This window comes from Brassica oleracea, chromosome C7 (genome assembly GCF_000695525.1).
Source record: "Brassica oleracea var. oleracea cultivar TO1000 chromosome C7, BOL, whole genome shotgun sequence".
NCBI classification, from domain to species: domain Eukaryota; kingdom Viridiplantae; phylum Streptophyta; class Magnoliopsida; order Brassicales; family Brassicaceae; genus Brassica; species Brassica oleracea.
The window spans coordinates 25,880,147-25,898,073 of record NC_027754.1 but is presented as its reverse complement, the minus strand read 5'-3'; the positions used below and the strand labels follow the sequence as shown (position 1 = coordinate 25,898,073).

Genomic DNA, 17,927 nt, shown 5'->3' with positions numbered 1-17,927 from the left:
AGGCAAAGTGAAAGAGATGTTGTTTTTAGTTCATAACAAGTGAGAAAGAGAAAGTGTAAATCGATTTTAGGTGCATTAAGAGCTTCAAATTGGTTGTTCATGGTGGTTGGGGTATTGATCACAATGGCAATCTTGGAATTACTTGAAGATGATGAGGGTGAGAGAGTAAAAATATCATTTTCGGAAAAAAAAGTAAAAAAAATTTGATGGCATTTTCGTGAATATCATGAACTTGTGGGGTGAATAGAACAAAAGAAAAATCCAAGAAAAGCATGAGTTAGTTTTAGGTTTGACTTTGAGTTTTGAGTAAATCTTGCAAAAAGCCCTATTTTTTAAGCTTTTATTTGTTTTGAAGTCATTTAATGCTTTTGGATATGCCGATTTCAAATCTGAGACAAATTTCATAAGTCTTCTAACATTAATGCACTAGAAGACTTCCTGGAAGTCTCCTGGAAGTTTTCTAGAGAGTCTGCTCCCATGTCAAGTGGAGTCCAAGCTTGTTTTTGGTGGAATGATCTATAATAGTTTTATTTCTGGTCTGTTTTGTGATTTCTGGTTGTACCCTTTTAGCTATGAATTCTTTTGCAAATTTGAAGAGATATTAATGAAAAAAATTGGTAAATATGTTCATGTCTACAATATTATCTTGCAAAAAGTACGTGACATTATTAAAGTTATTTTTTAATTCATATCCAAACTCAATGATATTACAAGTTGTACTTATAAAACTTTTTCCTCCCTTCTTTACATTTTTGTCTTTTTAAATTAAAAGAAGCCACTCGTACTTTATATAAGAAAATTATAAATTGTTGAGACATTATTGTTAGCAAAAACAAACTACATTAGTAGTACATTTTGACATTTTTACCACACTTAGCCATCCAATAATAAAAATATAGTCGTTACTCTCATGGCTAAAAAATTTCACTTGAAGACTGATTCCAACATGTCTTTTCATATATTGATCAATGCAACAGGTTTTCTAAGTTTGTTACACTAGTAAGCTAACTACAACTTATTAATGTTATCATGTCTGTCGACTTTTTACTTTCTAATCTTTTCAAGCACTAATATTCCATTTATTAAAGTTGACACGATGAAATGATATTGAAGTTGTAGTACTTTTCCGAACATGGTAAACCGGATTTTTACCAAATCTATTTCACTCGTATTTTTATTGTTCAACACACTTCTTTTGATCAGGGCTTAACTCTCATAGAAATTAATGTAACCTCATTCTATTTATTGGGCTGACGAGGTCCATCTTAAGCTTATCATCTTTGTAATTAGGTATGCCTTATATACAAATTGAAATTGTGCAACCTTTTTTACCGCTTAACCTAACATGGTATAGGATCCCAAGCATCCTTTTCACAACTTCTATAGGATCTTGACATGGTATCAGAGCCATAACCTAACTACAAGTAAGCCAAGACCATGGAGGAGGTTAGGAAGGAGCAGAGAAGAAGATAAACTCCATCAATTTCTCATGGGACTCGATGAGACAGAGTACAGAGCAATCAAATCAGCTCTTCTTTCTCGTGTTTCACTTCCTACTCTCAATGAAGCGTACAACGCTTTGACACAAGATGAAAAATCCAAGCATCTTGGGCGTCTGAATGCTGAACGTGTTGACGGCGTAAGTTTTTCTGTTCAGACGAACCCTAGATGTTTCTCCAATGCTGATAACAGAGGAGGACATGTCACGTGCACCAACTGCGGTCGTACTGGCCATCTAGCTGAAAACTGTTTTTGCCTCATTGGCTATCTGCCTTGGTGGGACTGGAAGCAGTGACAACGCTCAGGTAACAACTCTTCATGTGGTGCTGCAAGTGGTTCAGATCATGGAATGAGTAATGCTACGACAAGACCAGCTAAAGCAAAGGTCTCAGACTCGGCTCGCGCCAATAATGTTGTTGTGTCTTTTGTACACACGAACTATCTCTCTCTCTCTGCTGGAGATCATGTAGGCCTCAATGGTTTGAGTGATGCTCAAGGAGAACTCTTGTTCACATGCTGGATGAGAAGAACCAGAATCCAATTGTTCAATTTTCGGGTAAGCTCTTTCGCAAATCATGGATAATGGATTCTGGTGCCACAAATCACATTATTGGGATTCTTGCTTTCTTGACTGACGTATCTGACATAGCACCAGTTCTTATTAAATTACCTGATGGCCGGTTTACAACTGCAACAAAAGCTGGTCGTGTTCAGTTAGGTCACTCTTGAGTCTTAAGGATGTTTATTTCATTGACGGCCTTCATTGTCATCTAATCTCGATCTCTCAACTAACCAGAGACAGTGGCTGCTTGTTTCAACTTACTAATAAACTGTCATGTCCAGGATCGCATCACGCCGATGCTGACTGGAGTGGGTAAGGAGCTAAATGGGCTGTATTTTTAGAGGAATGGAGGTTGTTGCTGCGGTTCAAGGCTTCTCGGAATCACCGGCCGATGTCTGGCATCGTTGGTTCGGCCACCCTCCTTTCAAGGCTTTGGAGATGTTGAAACTTTCTGATTTGAGTTATTCTGTTTTTGATTCAAAAACCTGTGAGTATGTATCCGTCCGAAGCAAACACGAGATTCTTTTCCTTCCAGTATTTCGACATTTGCTTTTGAGTTAATTCACTGCGATTTTTGGGATCCTTATCGGACTAAATCCTTATGCGGTTCGAGTTATTTCCTTATAATACTTGATGACTACTCTCGGACTGTATGGATTTACTTACTCCCGACCAAGAAAGAAGCACCAATGCATCTGAAAAATTTCTTGGCACTTGTAGGGAGACAATTTCCAACCCGGGTTAAGATTATCAGGAGTGATAATGGGTCTTACTTTATTTGTCTCACGGCTTATTTTGCATAGATGGGGATCATACATGAAACCTCATGCACTGGAACTCCACAGAAAAATAGACGTGTCGAACGAAAACATTGGCATATTCTTAACACATCTCGAGCACTTAGGTTTCAAGTGAATCTTCCTGTTGAGTTTTGGTGTTACTGTGCACTTGCTGCTGGATACTTGATTAACATAACACCAACGAAACTACTGACTGGTCGAACACCTTACAAAATTATTAACAAAAGGTCTGCTCCACTGACTCATCTCAGAGTTTCTGGCTGGCTGTGGTTATGTGTGTTGGATCCATTTATAGCCATTGGGCTTTAATGGAAATTATGAAAAATAAATGACATGGACATGTGTGTTCAACAGCCCAAAAACAATAATAATACTTGTCCCACATCGGTGGGAACAAGTAGAAATGAGGTGTTTATATATGGTCACTTGATATCATGAGTTAAACAGCTTGGAGAGAGAGGAAGGCTCCCCACGCGCGCCGCCGCCGCCGTCCGGCCGGCTCGGTTCGGCTCGTCTTGGGTCTTGGGTCTTGGGTCTCCGGCCCGATAAAAATATTTTTTTTGGACCAAGTTAAGCTCATATTTAAACGAGATAAGAAAGAGAGAGATAGCGAGTCTTGGGGAATAAGTTCGTAACTTGAACTTCCCGAGATCTTTGCCAAATCCCCACTAACGAGCGCACGTTATGCAACAGTTACGGGAAGTCGCTCCTCGTCCATCTCGTCTCTCTTCTCATTTCTCTAATTTTTTTTTTGACACCTCAAACCAACAGTGAAAATCCCTTAGCGTAAGTCTTAAATACGAGAGTGTTTCGTAGAGTTTATAGTTCGATAGGGCGATCGCGAGTGAGGGGTGATTCGTCTGCCATGGTTGTATCCTGGGACTCTATATTCGTACAGTCCCGTCTCACTAACGGAGCGAATATTTTGAGTTAAGGAAAGAGATCATATCTCGACTCCATGTCTCTTTGCGAATACGATTTCTTATCGTTCTTGTATTCGTTTTTACATTCGTTTCTTTCCTTAACATCGCTTTTATTTTATCGTTTATGTCAGTCCGGTTTTCCGGCTTCTACAATGTGCATAACCAGAAACATGGTGGAGAAGTGTTATGTGCATAACCAGAAACATGGTGGAGACAAATTCGTAGAACTAGGACACCGGTCTGTTTTCGTAGGCTATCCATTCAGAAAAATAGGGTTGGGGAGTCTACGATCTCGACACGGGGACTTGTGTCTGTATCACGAAATTTTGTGCTCATTGAGTTAGGATTTCCTTTTGCAGACCGTGTCACACCATCTTCTTTTGTTTCTCTACCATCGGGTCTGACACTAGATGATGAAGAACTTCTCAGTCCAAAACCGGTTGACATTGCAGATAGTACGTCTACCACTGCTGAGGTAACGCCTAGTACTACTGAGGCAACGCCTACTACCTCTGAGGCTACATACAGTACACCAGATGATACAAATGATGCTCTTATTGAGGAAACATCTGAGTTAGAACCGGTTCCAGCTGACCCACACACCTCCATCACTCAAAGTGTTTCGACGTCTCACGATACAGTAGACCCTGGTACTGTTTGTCTTTCTCCTACTATGACACTGATTATACCTTCAGCCAACGTCGACACTACCACATATGTTGTGCAACTAGGCCGTGGCAAGCGACACAAGAAACCCTCGACAAAGCTTGTTGATTACGTTACGACTCTGCTGCACACGCCATATCCTCCAGCAACCCCATACCCTTTGGATAACTACATCTCCAGCAGTCATTTTTGTTAGTGCAAGATGACACAACAGTAAGGTAATGCAGAAGATAATTCAAGAGACAAAATAAATACAAGCAACCAACTATTGCTTTATTAGAAATCTCCTTAAACAATCTATTACAAGACTTGCTTATCAGCTTTACACAGCCTGTTAACACCCTAACAGCTGCTACCGAAAGATTCCTAATCTACCCAAACTTGTCTCTCTGTCGTCAGTACTTCAGCAATTGCTTCAGCACGACCCAAGAACACCCCTAAGAGATTTTCACCCTTCCTCTATAATAATAGCCAGTGTCTTATGGAATACAGACGACTCCATAGCTCTTTTATAGTGATCTCACGTTCCTGAAACCCTAGTCTCCAAGGAACATGAATATGGACAACTTCCATATCAATAAGTACACTTTCCTTTTCTTGAAATGCACTTATTCCTTAAGGCATAAACTTGCTCCCCAAGTTTATCTCTTACCTTTTCTCCACGGTATAAACTTGCTCCTCAAGTTTATCCCACGCCAGCTCAGCATCTTGCGTCCACATGGTCTCTACCACTCCGCATGCCTCCTGGTTCACTCTCTGACACACACTGCCTCAGCACCTACTTCAACGACTACGTCAGGACATAAACCCTCAGTTTATCCTTCTCCATCTCAGCATATCTTGCATCCACATGGTAACCCACCACTCCGCATGCCTTATGTAGTAACGACTAATGCATCCATCATCAGTGACTTCGTCGCCTAGTTAGTCATGGAAGACTATTGACATCTACAAGCTCCACTTGCATCTTCAGTCTCCCCCTTTTAGCTTTGTGTGCCGATCAAGCACAATATCCTTCTGGTTCAACAACCACGTCTCCCCACCTGGAAACTTCCACACTCGGTATGCCATTCTCCCCCACGAGACTTGCATTATCTTCATCTTCATACATAAATATGCTTTTCTCCCCCACGAGATAAGCACCATCTACATCAGGACATCCATCACTATGCTCTTCTCCCCCATGAGATATGCACTCCTTGGACCAGAACGTCACTACTTCTCCCCCCTGCTTGATTGCATACTAAGCTAAAACAAAGATGCTTAGATGTCAAGCCTTCCATCACAGACACACCCGTCTGCTCCTTCATGCGTACTGCATCAGACTCTGACGCATCCGCTGAACTACTTCTCGAACTACCTCTTGAGCCCTTGTCTTGGCTCTTTAGGCTTGAGCTTCTTCCCCTCTGCTGTAAATATGTAGGGTCCTCCCACGCAGTCTTCACAGCTATCCATGCATCATCATTGATTCCTAGAACCAACAGCTTCATGCGCACCTTCCACTGACCATACCGGCCATCCTTCAACATAATTGTCTTCTGCATCCTCCAGCAACCCCATCCCCTTTGGATAACTACATCTCCAGCAGTCATTTTTGTTAGTGCAAGATGACACAACAGTAAGGTAATGCAGAAGATAATTCAAGAGACAAAATAGATACAAGCAACCAACTATTGCTTTATTAGAAATATCCTTAAACAATCTATTATAAGACTTGCTTATCAGCTTTACACAGCCTGTTAACACCCTAACAACCATAGCTCTTTTATAGTGATCTCACGTTCCTGAAACCCTAGTCTCCAAGGAACATGAATATGGACAACTTCCATATCAATAAGTACACTTTCCTTTTCTTGAAATGCACTTATTCCTTAAGGCATAAACTTGCTCCCCAAGTTTATCTCTTGCCTTTTCTCCACGGTATAAACTTGCTCCTCAAGTTTATCCTACGCCAGCTCAGCATCTTGCGTCCACATGGTCTCTACCACTCCGCATGCCTCCTGGTTCACTCTCTGACACACACTGCCTCAGCACCTACTTCAACGACTACGTCAAGACATAAACCCTCAGTTTATCCTTCTCCATCTCAGCATATCTTGCATCCACATGGTAACCCACCACTCCGCATGCCTTATGTAGTAACGACTAATGCATCCAGCATCAGTGACTTCGTCGCCTAGTTAGTCACGGAAGACTATTGACATCTACAAGCTCCACTTGCATCTTCAATTTTTCGAGCAACTATCAGGCTTATCTCCTGGCTATAACCTCTGAAACTGAACCCACGAGTTACAAAGTTGCTTTCCTTGATGAAAATTGGAGACTTGCTGTAACACATGAAATGACAGCTTGCGAAGACCAAGGTACTCAGACAGTAGAAATATTACCTCCTGGAAAGACGACTCTAGGCTGCAAATGGGTTTTTCGCTTGAAATTCAATGCTGATGGTACACTCTCCCGTTACAAAGCCAGATTTGTTGTTCTTGAAAACGATCAAACCGAAGGTGTTGATTATAATGAAACCTTTGCCCCGGTGGCGAAGATGGTAACTATTCGAGCATTTTTTCAGCAGGTTGTTTCTCTTGATTGGGAAGTCCATCAAACAGATGTCCATAATGCTTTTCTCCATGCTGATCTTGATGAGGAAGTATATATGCAACTTCCATCGGGTTTCAGAACTGATGACAAATCCAAGGTATGTCGCTTGCATAAGTCTCTTTATGGCCTAAAGCAAGCTTCCTGATGCTGGTTCTCTAAGCTTACAACAGCATTGCAAGACTACGGCTTCAAGCAGAATACCTCTAGTTACAGTCTCTTTGTCTACGACACAACACATACAACACTTCATGTATTCGTGTATGTGGACTATTTAATAATCACGGGAAGCTCAGTCGCTGCTATCAACACTTTTAAGCATTACTTGAACTCATGCTTTCACATGAAAGACCTTGGTATTATGCAATATTTTCTGGGTATCGAGGTTGTAATGTTTTCTTGGTATTATGCAATATATTTCTGTTAGGGCTGGGAATTTATTCCGATACCCGAACCTGAATCCGAACCGACCCGAAACTGGACCCAAATCTGAACCGAAGTAGCAAAATACCCGAACCCGGTCGTGTATATCCGAAACCTGAAGTAATACCCAAAGTCATCCGAACATATGTATACTTTAACACAAATCTACATCTTTCATCCAATATGTAATGACTGGTTTTTCTTAACCGATTTTGGTTTAATTAATATTATATAAAATTAATATCAAATCACTATTTTTCCTAACCTAAACGTGTACATATATATATATATGTATCTCATTCTTAAACGTGAGAGATTAAGGCACCATCTGTATCTCCCATCTTTCATTTTCTCTCCCTACAAGATCTTTTTTCCTATAATATTGTTCTTCTCACGATCGGTGTAAGATTTTTCGGAGACATTAGTTGTTTCCGTCATCAATGATAACCACCATAAACGTCACTGTAACAATCGGAGCCACCTCGAACCATCTTGTTGTTCTTCATACGGAGGGGTAGTTTCCATCTATGGAGCTTTCCTTGTTACTCTCGATCGTGTTACGTAACCAAAGCAAGAGAAGGAACCTTTTTTTTTTTTGCAAGAATTATGTGGTCTAAATTTTTTTTAATCAATAGTTCAAAAAAATAAATATCAAATGCTTTGTTTTTTTGGTTATATCCGAAATACCCGAACCCGAACTAAAAATATCCATACCCGACCCGAAGTGTAGAAATACCTGAATAGGTATTATACTTCTATACCGAAATACCCGAACATCCGAAATACCTGATCCAAACCCGAACGGGTATCCGAACGACCACGCCTAATTTCTGTCAGCCCAAATATGCGTTAGATATCATCGCTGAAACCGGTTTACTTGACTTAAACATGTCTCCTTCCCTCTATAGTAGAATCACAAGTTGACACTTGCAGCGGGTACTCTTCTCTCAGACCCTACACCATATTGTCATCCAGTTGGGAAGTTATATCTCTCCACTACTATACCGGAAACCTCTTACTACATTTATATACTCTCTCAGTTTATGAGTAATCCACGAATAAATCACTGGGATGCAGCTCTCCATGTTGTCCGGTACTTGAATAACAGCCCTGGCCAAGGTATTTTTCTGGATGCCAACACTGAACTCAGACTTAGTGTGCGGTGTGACGCAGATTGGGGTGCATGTCCGATAACAAGTCGTTCACTTTGTTGTTGATTTATCCAGTTAGGTGGCTCCCCATTGTCAATGGAAAAGGATGAAACAAGATAGAGTCTCACGATCATCGGCTGAAGCCGAATAATGTGCAATGGCAGACACAGTTAGTGAACTGATTTGGATCAGCGAACTCCTTCCAGCATTCGGTATAGACTGCTCTGCTCCAATAACTCTGCATTCAGACAGTTTGTCTGCAATTAATCTCGCTGCTAATCCAGTCTACCGTGCTTGTATGAAACATGTCGGTAGGGACGTTCACTTCATATGTGATGATCATTCGAGGTTTAATCGTAACAAAACATGTTCCTACAAAGTTACAGCTTGCAGACATCATGACAAAGGCGTTGGGATGTAAAAAGTTTGAAGATTTTTTTATCCAAGTTGGGTGTTTGTAACCTCCACACCCCACCTTGAGAGGGGGTATTGGGCTGACGAGGACCATCCTAAGCTTATCATCTTTGTAATTAGGTTAAGCGGTAAATAACGTTGTACAACTTGTATATAAGGATTTGCCTTCTATCGATTAATACCAAGCTTCCTTTTCACAACTTCTATAGGATCTTGACACTATTAATTTCTTTCTCACAACAACTTACTCAGTCTAACAACTTGACAAAGCTAAGATTTTTACGAAGTGATGTAAGCTCAACTGTAAAAGTACAATTAGATATCAGTGATCAAATCAGTAAGAAGAAATTAATAATACATAATGTGATTTAGAGTCTGGAAAGATTATTGGCTTTGGCTCAAGATCTTGAAACAAAAGTTGATGTACTACCAAAAATATTGACATACACAGACATGCTTTTACATTATCAGTGTCACCTCCATTATTAGTATCAACATATCTTTATGATCTAATCTTAAAATTTATGAAATATAGCTATTAGGAAATTAGTATAATTTCCATTACTTAGAGATGTTACCAAATCAGTTTAGGATATATTCCAATTCTGTTTTAGGAATATTGTCCAATTCTCTTTTTTTTTAACGCTTTGTGTAATATTAAATCAACCGTAAGGTTCGTAGTTCTTACATAGCCAAAGGCCAACAAAAACAAATGCAAAGAACACCAGAGTTGCAGAAAATCAAGATACCAGTAGGCACCTTATAACAAAGAAACTCCAAGGAGTCAAAGAGAAGACCTCATCAGTAACGGAATGTGAGGATCAATGAGAAGCATTCAATGAGTTTTAGAAGAGCATAGCCCAAGATCGAGATATTGCAGTGTCACACACGATGAAGTGATTTACCCACTCAGATGCATTGCGGACAATATAGGTCCATTGCCACGTGATTTCGTTATGGAGAGCTATAAACAAGACAACACTATGATATTGTAATCATTAGGGAGGCAGAACAACTCCAAGAAACATAACCAAAGTAACACAAATCGGTTGATGCAGAACGTCGAAAAAGCTCGAACTATGCAGGAGTCAAACCGAAAGAGGCCAGCACGGGACCGTGATAAGATGCTTGACCAAGCGAGGAGCTGGAACGGAACCAGAAGAACACAAACCAAGCAACCAAACAGTCTTACCCCGTAAACAAAAGCAGAGGGGGAGGCAATAAACGATGACAGATAAGAGAACAGCCCGGATAAAACACATCAACGAAGACGGAATCATCTCTGTGGAACCGTCAGAAGACTCGAACAAGCAAAGAGGAAAAACACCATAAGGATAATAAAAAAAGGTAGAAAACCACAACGAAACACCATTGATCAAAGCATACGAACTGAGATAGGAGGAAGACAAAGGCCAGTGAGAACCTCAAATCCAATCCCCAACCAACACATGTCCAAAAGATGAAGAGACAATGAACCAGCATAGCCTTGATCAGTCATAAATGATGGAGTCGCGTGCGGGATCTGTAATAACTATCCCACCAATAAAATCCAAAATCTGAAAAAATTCATAGAACACGCAACATCTAAACCAAAACAAAGGAGAAGAAGACGAGAATCCTCTCTGGCGCCGTCGAGGAGCGACAGACACCGGAGAGGCGGATAACCACCGAATGAAGACTTGGCGGCGGAGAGGATTAGAGAGAAAACCCTAGGTTTAGGAGCTGCCGTCCAATTCTCTTGTATAAATATGATGTACGATACATTGTTTGTGAATAAGAAAGTCTTCTTAGAATTCTAAATACTTAATTTACATGGTATCAGAGCAGAAAATTATGAGACCTATTTTGTTTTAAAAGTTCGAGTTCATCGTGGTGTGCCTGGAGTTTAAAGTTCGAGTTTCCAGAGGTTCTGTTCGTTGGAGTGTTCGGTCGTGCTCGTTGTGCGACGATTTGTGATCATGGTTGAAGTTGATGAGTCTTTTGTGGTGTCTAAAACCAGAAACTCTGAAGGAAAAGGTGTTGATGTTACAACACCATATTTTCTTTATGCCTCTGATAATCCTGGAGCTATGATTATAGCGGTGGTGTTAACTAGAGAGAATTAGTCTAGTGAGATGAGGAATGCGCTTAGAGCAAAGCGGAAACTGGGCTTCATCCAAGGTACTATACTTAAACGACCTTCGATGAATGATCCAAACTTGGAATTATGGCACTCAGTCAACTCGATGATTGTGGGATGAATCAGAACGTCGATTAAGCCTATAGAGTAAGATCTACAGTCACATTCATAAAAGATTCACCCAAGTTGTGGGAGAATCTTCATACACGATTCTCAGTTAGAAACAAAGTGAGAATTCATCACCTGAAAACAGAAATTATCCATCTGCAGACAGGAAGGTCAAGCCGTTATTGACTACTTAGGACGTCTGTCAAAGCTATGGGAGGAACTAGACATGTATACACTGCTTCCTTCATGTACGTGTAATGCAACTGCAGAGTTTGAGAAGGATAGAGAAGAGGAGAATATACACCAATCTTTCATGGGTTTGGATCAAACTCGTTTTGGAGGAATGTGTCAAGGAATCATATCTTCTGATTTGATACTTGACATCAGAGAAATATACTCAAAGGTGGCCAGAGAAGAGCAACGCCTCACCTCGATTAGAGAACATGAAACACAACAGAATGATGTGGGCTTCGACGCTAAGAAGGATTTTGTATCAACAAGTGGAGATCAGACGACGTCACACACAGATTCTGGGAGAAGAAACCATGTTGCTCACTATACTCATTGCAGTCACAGTGAACACGACAAGACAAATTGCTGGCAGTTAGTCGGTTCAATCTCGGCTACCGTCGAATTGGGATCGGTACGATGATGAACTCAATCCCGGTTCGGAAAATGCGTCTGGGGATTTGTTGTCGACAAGTAGAAGTAGTCAACCTGCGGATGCAAATGTGCCGAAAAGCAAAGGAGCAGATTATATGCATTTGATATCTGAAGCTCAAGCTGAGTCGTCTCACTCAAAGATTCTCTAGATGATCTTGTTTAGTTACTTTGTCTTTGTCTGTGTACAAGTCTTTGCAGATGAGTTTAGTCGGGTGGTTGGATCTATGATCTCGGCAAGAGGGGAAGGTATACTTTCATGGATGGAAGATGACAACTTTGTTGTTGTGGAAGAAGAAGATGGATCAGCTTCTAATCATATGAGGTAACAATACTCTTGTTTAGTTAGTGCCATGTTTAACTTGCTTATTGTTTCCTTACGTGAAGCCCGGATTCCTCTCTTTGGATTTGTATGCGTTGGAGAAAATGCTAGAGAAAGTGGATGTGCATGAGAGACTTTACATTCACGCTGATCTTTTGCCTCCCGAGATGGTAAGCTTTACTCGATCTAAAACCATTTTAGCTACAGTATACAATGCTTGACTTATTTGATGAATGTTATGGGATTGTGCAGCGTACAGCTCCATCAAAAATGAGCCGAGATAAAGAACCCTGTCATTCACACGCTGTGACAACGAGGGTAACTGAGCCAGTAGTTCAACAAGATTCCAGTGGAAAGATCGACTGCACAAGGAGAATCATCAGGCTTGGAGGCTGACTCTCTGGATCAAGTCAAGGACATACCAATACTCAGAGAGAAATCTTCAGCAACTGAAGCTGATCTAGATTTTCTTCTCAACTCCTTTAGTGAGGAGCCTAACCCACTGGCCAGCGCCTCCAATCAGAAGCCTTGTGTACAAAGATCTTCAGCTTTTGAAACTGAGCTGGACTCTCTTCTCAACTCTCATGGTGGTTCAGAACCACCTAAACCATCTCATCAAAAGCTTAACACGACGGGCTTTGGTGACGTGCTTGATGATTTGCTCGAGAGTACTTCATTATCAACCAAACCACAGGGGAACCAGACCTCTTCGTCGTCGACTGTTGGAAAATCCAAAGTTTTAGATGAGTTTGATTCTTGGTTAGATACGATTTGATTTTTTTTTTTTTTTTTTTGTATTGCCTAGGTAAACGAGAATATTCTACATTGTAATCTATTTAAAAATATATATATATATATATTCAGAGCGACATTTCTTGTTTACTCTCTACTTGCTAGGGGTATGCTTTAAGTTCATTGCTTGGAGACTGAGCAATAGATAGTTGGAGCTAAGGTAAACCTTGTTAGCCGACCTAGCTATGGTTTAGCAATCTCTCTTGCAGCCTTAATCTTTCTCAGAGTGATGAAAGCTTCATTGTTCGCAATATCTCTTGGCACCCTTAGCTTTTCCCCGTTGGGGTGGTTATTTAACAAACTTAGATCTATAGTGCTTTTAAGGAAAAAAAAACTAAACCCATACATTGATGACTCACCTAGGCGCACCCCTTTCTCTTGCTCAAACCACCAAACAAGTCTCAGAAACAAAAGCAGAGATAGACAAGAAATTCACTTTTACTTGCAGTTGAATTTGTGAGACAAAGTCATATGAAATGAAAACCAAACCATAACAGAATCAAAGTAACAGGAAAATAGACAGAGATACTGGCATAGGGGGTTTTTAGATAACACAAACAGGGATCGAACATTATTAAAGAATCTAATAGTCAATATACCAAGTCTCATTTGATTTACAGTGTAACACTGATCAACCTCACCTATACCAAATAAGTTATGCATACTACGTAACACATAGTGGTCTGCATATTATCGAGAAGTATTTTGAAAACAAAACATGGCTACTACACACCAACACACAGAATTAGTTGGTAAAGTTAAGTATAAGCTTAATTGATGCAGAAATGATTGAATCAGCCGGTGTTCTCTCTGGTAGACTTATATCAGATGATTTCATAGTGATTTCTGTTACAGTCTTAAGATCCTACCCTGTGCTTGGGTACGGACTGCTTATGTCAATGGTTGTTCCTGGTTATTTTGAATTTTCATGATCACGTATTTCTTACTTAAGCCCACAGCTCAGGAATTGACAAAGCCATGAAATGATCTACTGATTGTGTATCTTTTGACTCTGCAGCTGCACTTCGAGTGGTATTGTGCTTGCCCTTGCCTTACTCAGTACTAAACACTCTCTCCATAGTTTCAATGCTGGGAGATTAGATTATTCACACAATTTATCTTCAATATGATTTAAAACAAAACTCAAACTGCTTAGTGTTTGGGCCCACCCGTAGGCAGAAACCCTCCAAAAATAGGCGTATGCCACTTGGCGTGGAGAGCACACGGTATTCTTTAGTAAAAGGCGAAAGAATAGCTCGCTTTGTGCTCACCACATGGCTGCGTGACTTCTACCGCAGGAGTGTGAAATCTACTTATACAACAGACTCCAGTACCAACCATCTTAGCTTTCCGATGTGGGATATGGAAGCTCTTTGTTAAAAGGCCTCGTGAACTGTAGGTGATACTGGGCCACTGGAACGTTTTTGATATTAGTTTCCAAAAATACAAATAAATTAATACAGCACTTTGGTGATTACTACAAGTCTACAAAGGATTGCAATACCACTCTAGAACTAAGCATTTAGAGCTGGATAACCCACTACATCCGAGAGAGAGAGTTGCATTTGGTTCAATTATTGTAGACACAACATGGATAATTCTCATCATTTGACAAAATCAGAAAAGAACTTTGTCGTGGGCAACATGATGTGGAAGCCTAAGGTATAGAAATTATGTGATCCGACACTGAGAGAAGATGAAGTAACGTCTAGTCCAAAACTACTCCCATTTTGAACATCTGATTCTGAGCAACGGTGCAGTACGGAAAATGAGTTTTAACTGAAAGTGCAGTACGGAAAGTGCAGTACGGAAAATGAGTTTTAACTGAAAGTGCAGTACGGAAAATGAGTTTTCAATCATAACCACAGATAATTATGTTTTTACTGAGTATTAGATTGATGACACATGATTTACCCATGTATAATTTTAGACTTCATATATATAAGGTAACCGTGACCAAATTACTCAAGAAAAATAATAAAATGAATGAAATTTCTAGTCATCATCTTCTTCATACATGATGCAGCAGCATAATACCTTCTCCGCCAAGCAACCCCTGTATGGCTTTCTTTCTAAGTTTCCTTTTATGGTTTTAACTTTTCTTTTAAGTTTTCCTATTTTTAGATGAGTTTGGAGATTTTGCCTACTCTTATGACTTATATAAGTCTTTGTAATATTGCTTTTGATAATCAGATTTGATAGTCTAAATTATAAGAGTTTCTCTTAAGCCTTGCGTTGATTCGATTAAATTCATCAATACGAGAGTCTTGCGTCGATTTGATTTAATTCATCTACAAGAAGTCAGGTCTCTAAAGATTTAACCTAAATCCCTATATTTAAGCTGAGTTACCGTTGATACGCTGCGCCAATACATAAGCAACCTCTTGGAACATATGGAGCTTTACCAATTATGGTGACAAAAAAAGAGTGAGAATCGTAAATTCATCTTCATTCCAAAACCTTAAACCATTTATAAGAAAAAACATTTTTCTTGTTTCTTTTCATTTTTCTAACTTAAAATATTATAGAACAAAACTATTTTTATTAAATTAGGAAATGAACAATCTTCGTTACTATCATTTTGTTTTCTAACTCTTTCCTTTTCGTCCTTATTATTCTTTTATTGGTGACACTTAAAGTTCTAAACATAATAATGTTCAGTAGTCGTTTGTTATGAACTGTGAGATTCTTCACGTTTTGTTTTACTCTGTTTTTAAATTAATTTAATTAGAACGATTTTCTTTCGATTCTAAGATCAAACTAGATCTCGATCCGTGCAACTACCCGGATTTTTGTTTTCATTTATTTTTATATAAACATTTTGTTTTAATTCTAAATTGATATATATTATAATATATATGTGTATATCAATTTTTAAAACATAATAAGTTTACGGTATATTTTTTTCATTGAATAGATTGTTTCAAACTTTCACATGTATTTGTATCTTCTTCTATATATATATTTTCGGATTATTATTTCATTATTCAAATCGTAACTATATATATAAAGATTAGTAAAATATTGTTTTATTGTTATATTCAAAGATATTGTAACATTTCACAAATTTAGAAATTTTTTAAAAAATAAAACTTTTCGCTTCATAGATTTATATTATCGAGTAAATAATTAAACATTTAGTTTTTTTTTTAAATAAACTATATAGTTTAAAATTTATTTTCATTGGTTTAAGGTAGTAAAGATTAATCATTGTTAGACAATATGATTTTTTTTATTTAAAAAAAAAATCTTTATAATTTTAAAAGTTATAACATCGACAAATATTTAAATAATTAACATATAGAGATATAATATTACAACATTAAATTATATCTATTTAATTTATACTATTTATAAATTCAATGGATCATCTATTGTTTAAATCCAATTATTTATAGCCCAATAAAAATTTCTCGTATGCCCAAAATTTAAATGATAAGATTAGAGATTAAATGTAACATGACTTTGTAGAAATTCCATTTTTAAAAAAATCACATATGAATTCAGGTCGTGAGTTCTGTTTTAATATATAAGATTCACACCAAAAGTTCTATAATCATATACGCACAATTTGAAATTTAACCTCTTATTTCAGTTTTCAATCCATGCATCATATCCAACAAAATTTCTTTTATAACAATCCACAATAAAATAAAATATATAAAAACAAATTAAGAAAAAAAACATATAGAAACCCAAATCAAACGACGAGTTTCAAACATAAGAAAACAAGTCCAAGAGCCAACCCTAATCCAGCCTTCATCTCACCGCAGCCAGACTTATCCGATGGAGCCCCTGCTTTCTCTTGGTCATCGGAGACATCAGGAGAATTTGATTTTGGACCAGGTGCAGCTGGTGAGACCTTGTTTTCTCCAAACATCTCCTCCGGCAACAATACCATGTCCACCACGTAAACCGCAAGAGGACGTTCTTTTCTTAATGCATTACTGACACGTGTTTCAACGAAACCGGTTGAAACGTTGACTTGGTTCCCTTGACTGGTGAAATTAAGTCCATATACCGCGCCGTCTCGTCCTGAAGCTTGAGTCCTTACCGGGTTACTTACGGAGAGAAGATCATCCAATGTGTAGAACTTGGGACTAACATGGTAAAGAATGAGTTTGACTTGGTCGTCGTAGCTTAGTTTGTTTAGGGTTCCCGGTTTAAGGTTTTGGAAAGCGTTGTCTGTTGGTGCAAACACGGTCATGCCTTCTGATGAGCTGTTGACTTGGATGTTGATTTGGTTTCCGACTCGTGTTGTGTTTAAAAGATGGATAAAAGTAGCGAATTGACCGCCTTTTTCAAGGATCGCCGTGATGTTGGTCGGAGCGGCAGGACCAGGAGCTGGAGCAGCGGGCTGAGCAGTTATCTCCGTGGAGAGGAAGACAGCGGCGAGGATGAGGAGAGGAGCTAGAGTTAGATGAATGGTTGCCATTGCGTTTGAAGTTTTGAGTTTAATGGGAAGCAGAGGTCGAGAGTTATATGATTTTATATGGATGAGAAAAAATGTTTACCTATGAATTGTGGTCTGGTTGTAATGAGATGGTATTGGCATAAGTTATCATTTGCCGACAAAAATCTGATTCTTTACACAATCATATATATGATTATGAATTTACTATTCAATATAGTTATTTATCTCTTAAACAGCTATGTATGATTCCTTGTGCGATGACTTCTAGCTTTACCATAAATAACAAGTACACAACTGACATCAAAATTGTATAGAGTTGTTTTCCCCGATAAATATACTATATATTACTATTAGAAATATTTTTCAAAATACAAAAACATTTGTACATAGTTAGTTAACAACGAAATGATTTTTTTTTCTTTTACCATTAATGTATATTATAAATATTTAGATCTTTGATAGCGTCTCATTTTTTCAT

The 17,927-nt window shown here is 38.7% G+C and overlaps 2 protein-coding genes across 2 annotated transcripts; one reads left to right on the top strand and one right to left on the bottom strand.

The window, feature by feature from the left end:
* The first annotated feature begins 6,792 nt into the window (after nt 1-6,792).
* On the top strand, nt 6,793-13,018 carry LOC106302947. Its single transcript, XM_013739343.1, is given in 6 exon segments — nt 6,793-7,146; nt 11,407-11,751; nt 11,870-12,233; nt 12,298-12,413; nt 12,496-12,549; nt 12,587-13,018. Coding segments are annotated over 6 exon segments (1,665 nt in total).
* A 3,678-nt stretch (nt 13,019-16,696) lies between these two features.
* LOC106305160 (fasciclin-like arabinogalactan protein 9) lies at nt 16,697-17,505 on the bottom strand. Its single transcript, XM_013741528.1, has one exon. It carries the CDS (start codon nt 17,468-17,470, stop codon nt 16,736-16,738), a length of 735 nt encoding a protein of 244 aa, XP_013596982.1. The 5' UTR covers nt 17,471-17,505; the 3' UTR covers nt 16,697-16,735.
* Nucleotides 17,506-17,927: the final 422 nt, after the last annotated feature.

Bases quoted from the DNA above. Each gene is read 5' to 3' on its own strand.
- LOC106305160 (XM_013741528.1), bottom strand. From the start codon at position 17,470: ATGGCAACCATTCATCTAACTCTAGCTCCTCTCCTCATCCTCGCCGCT.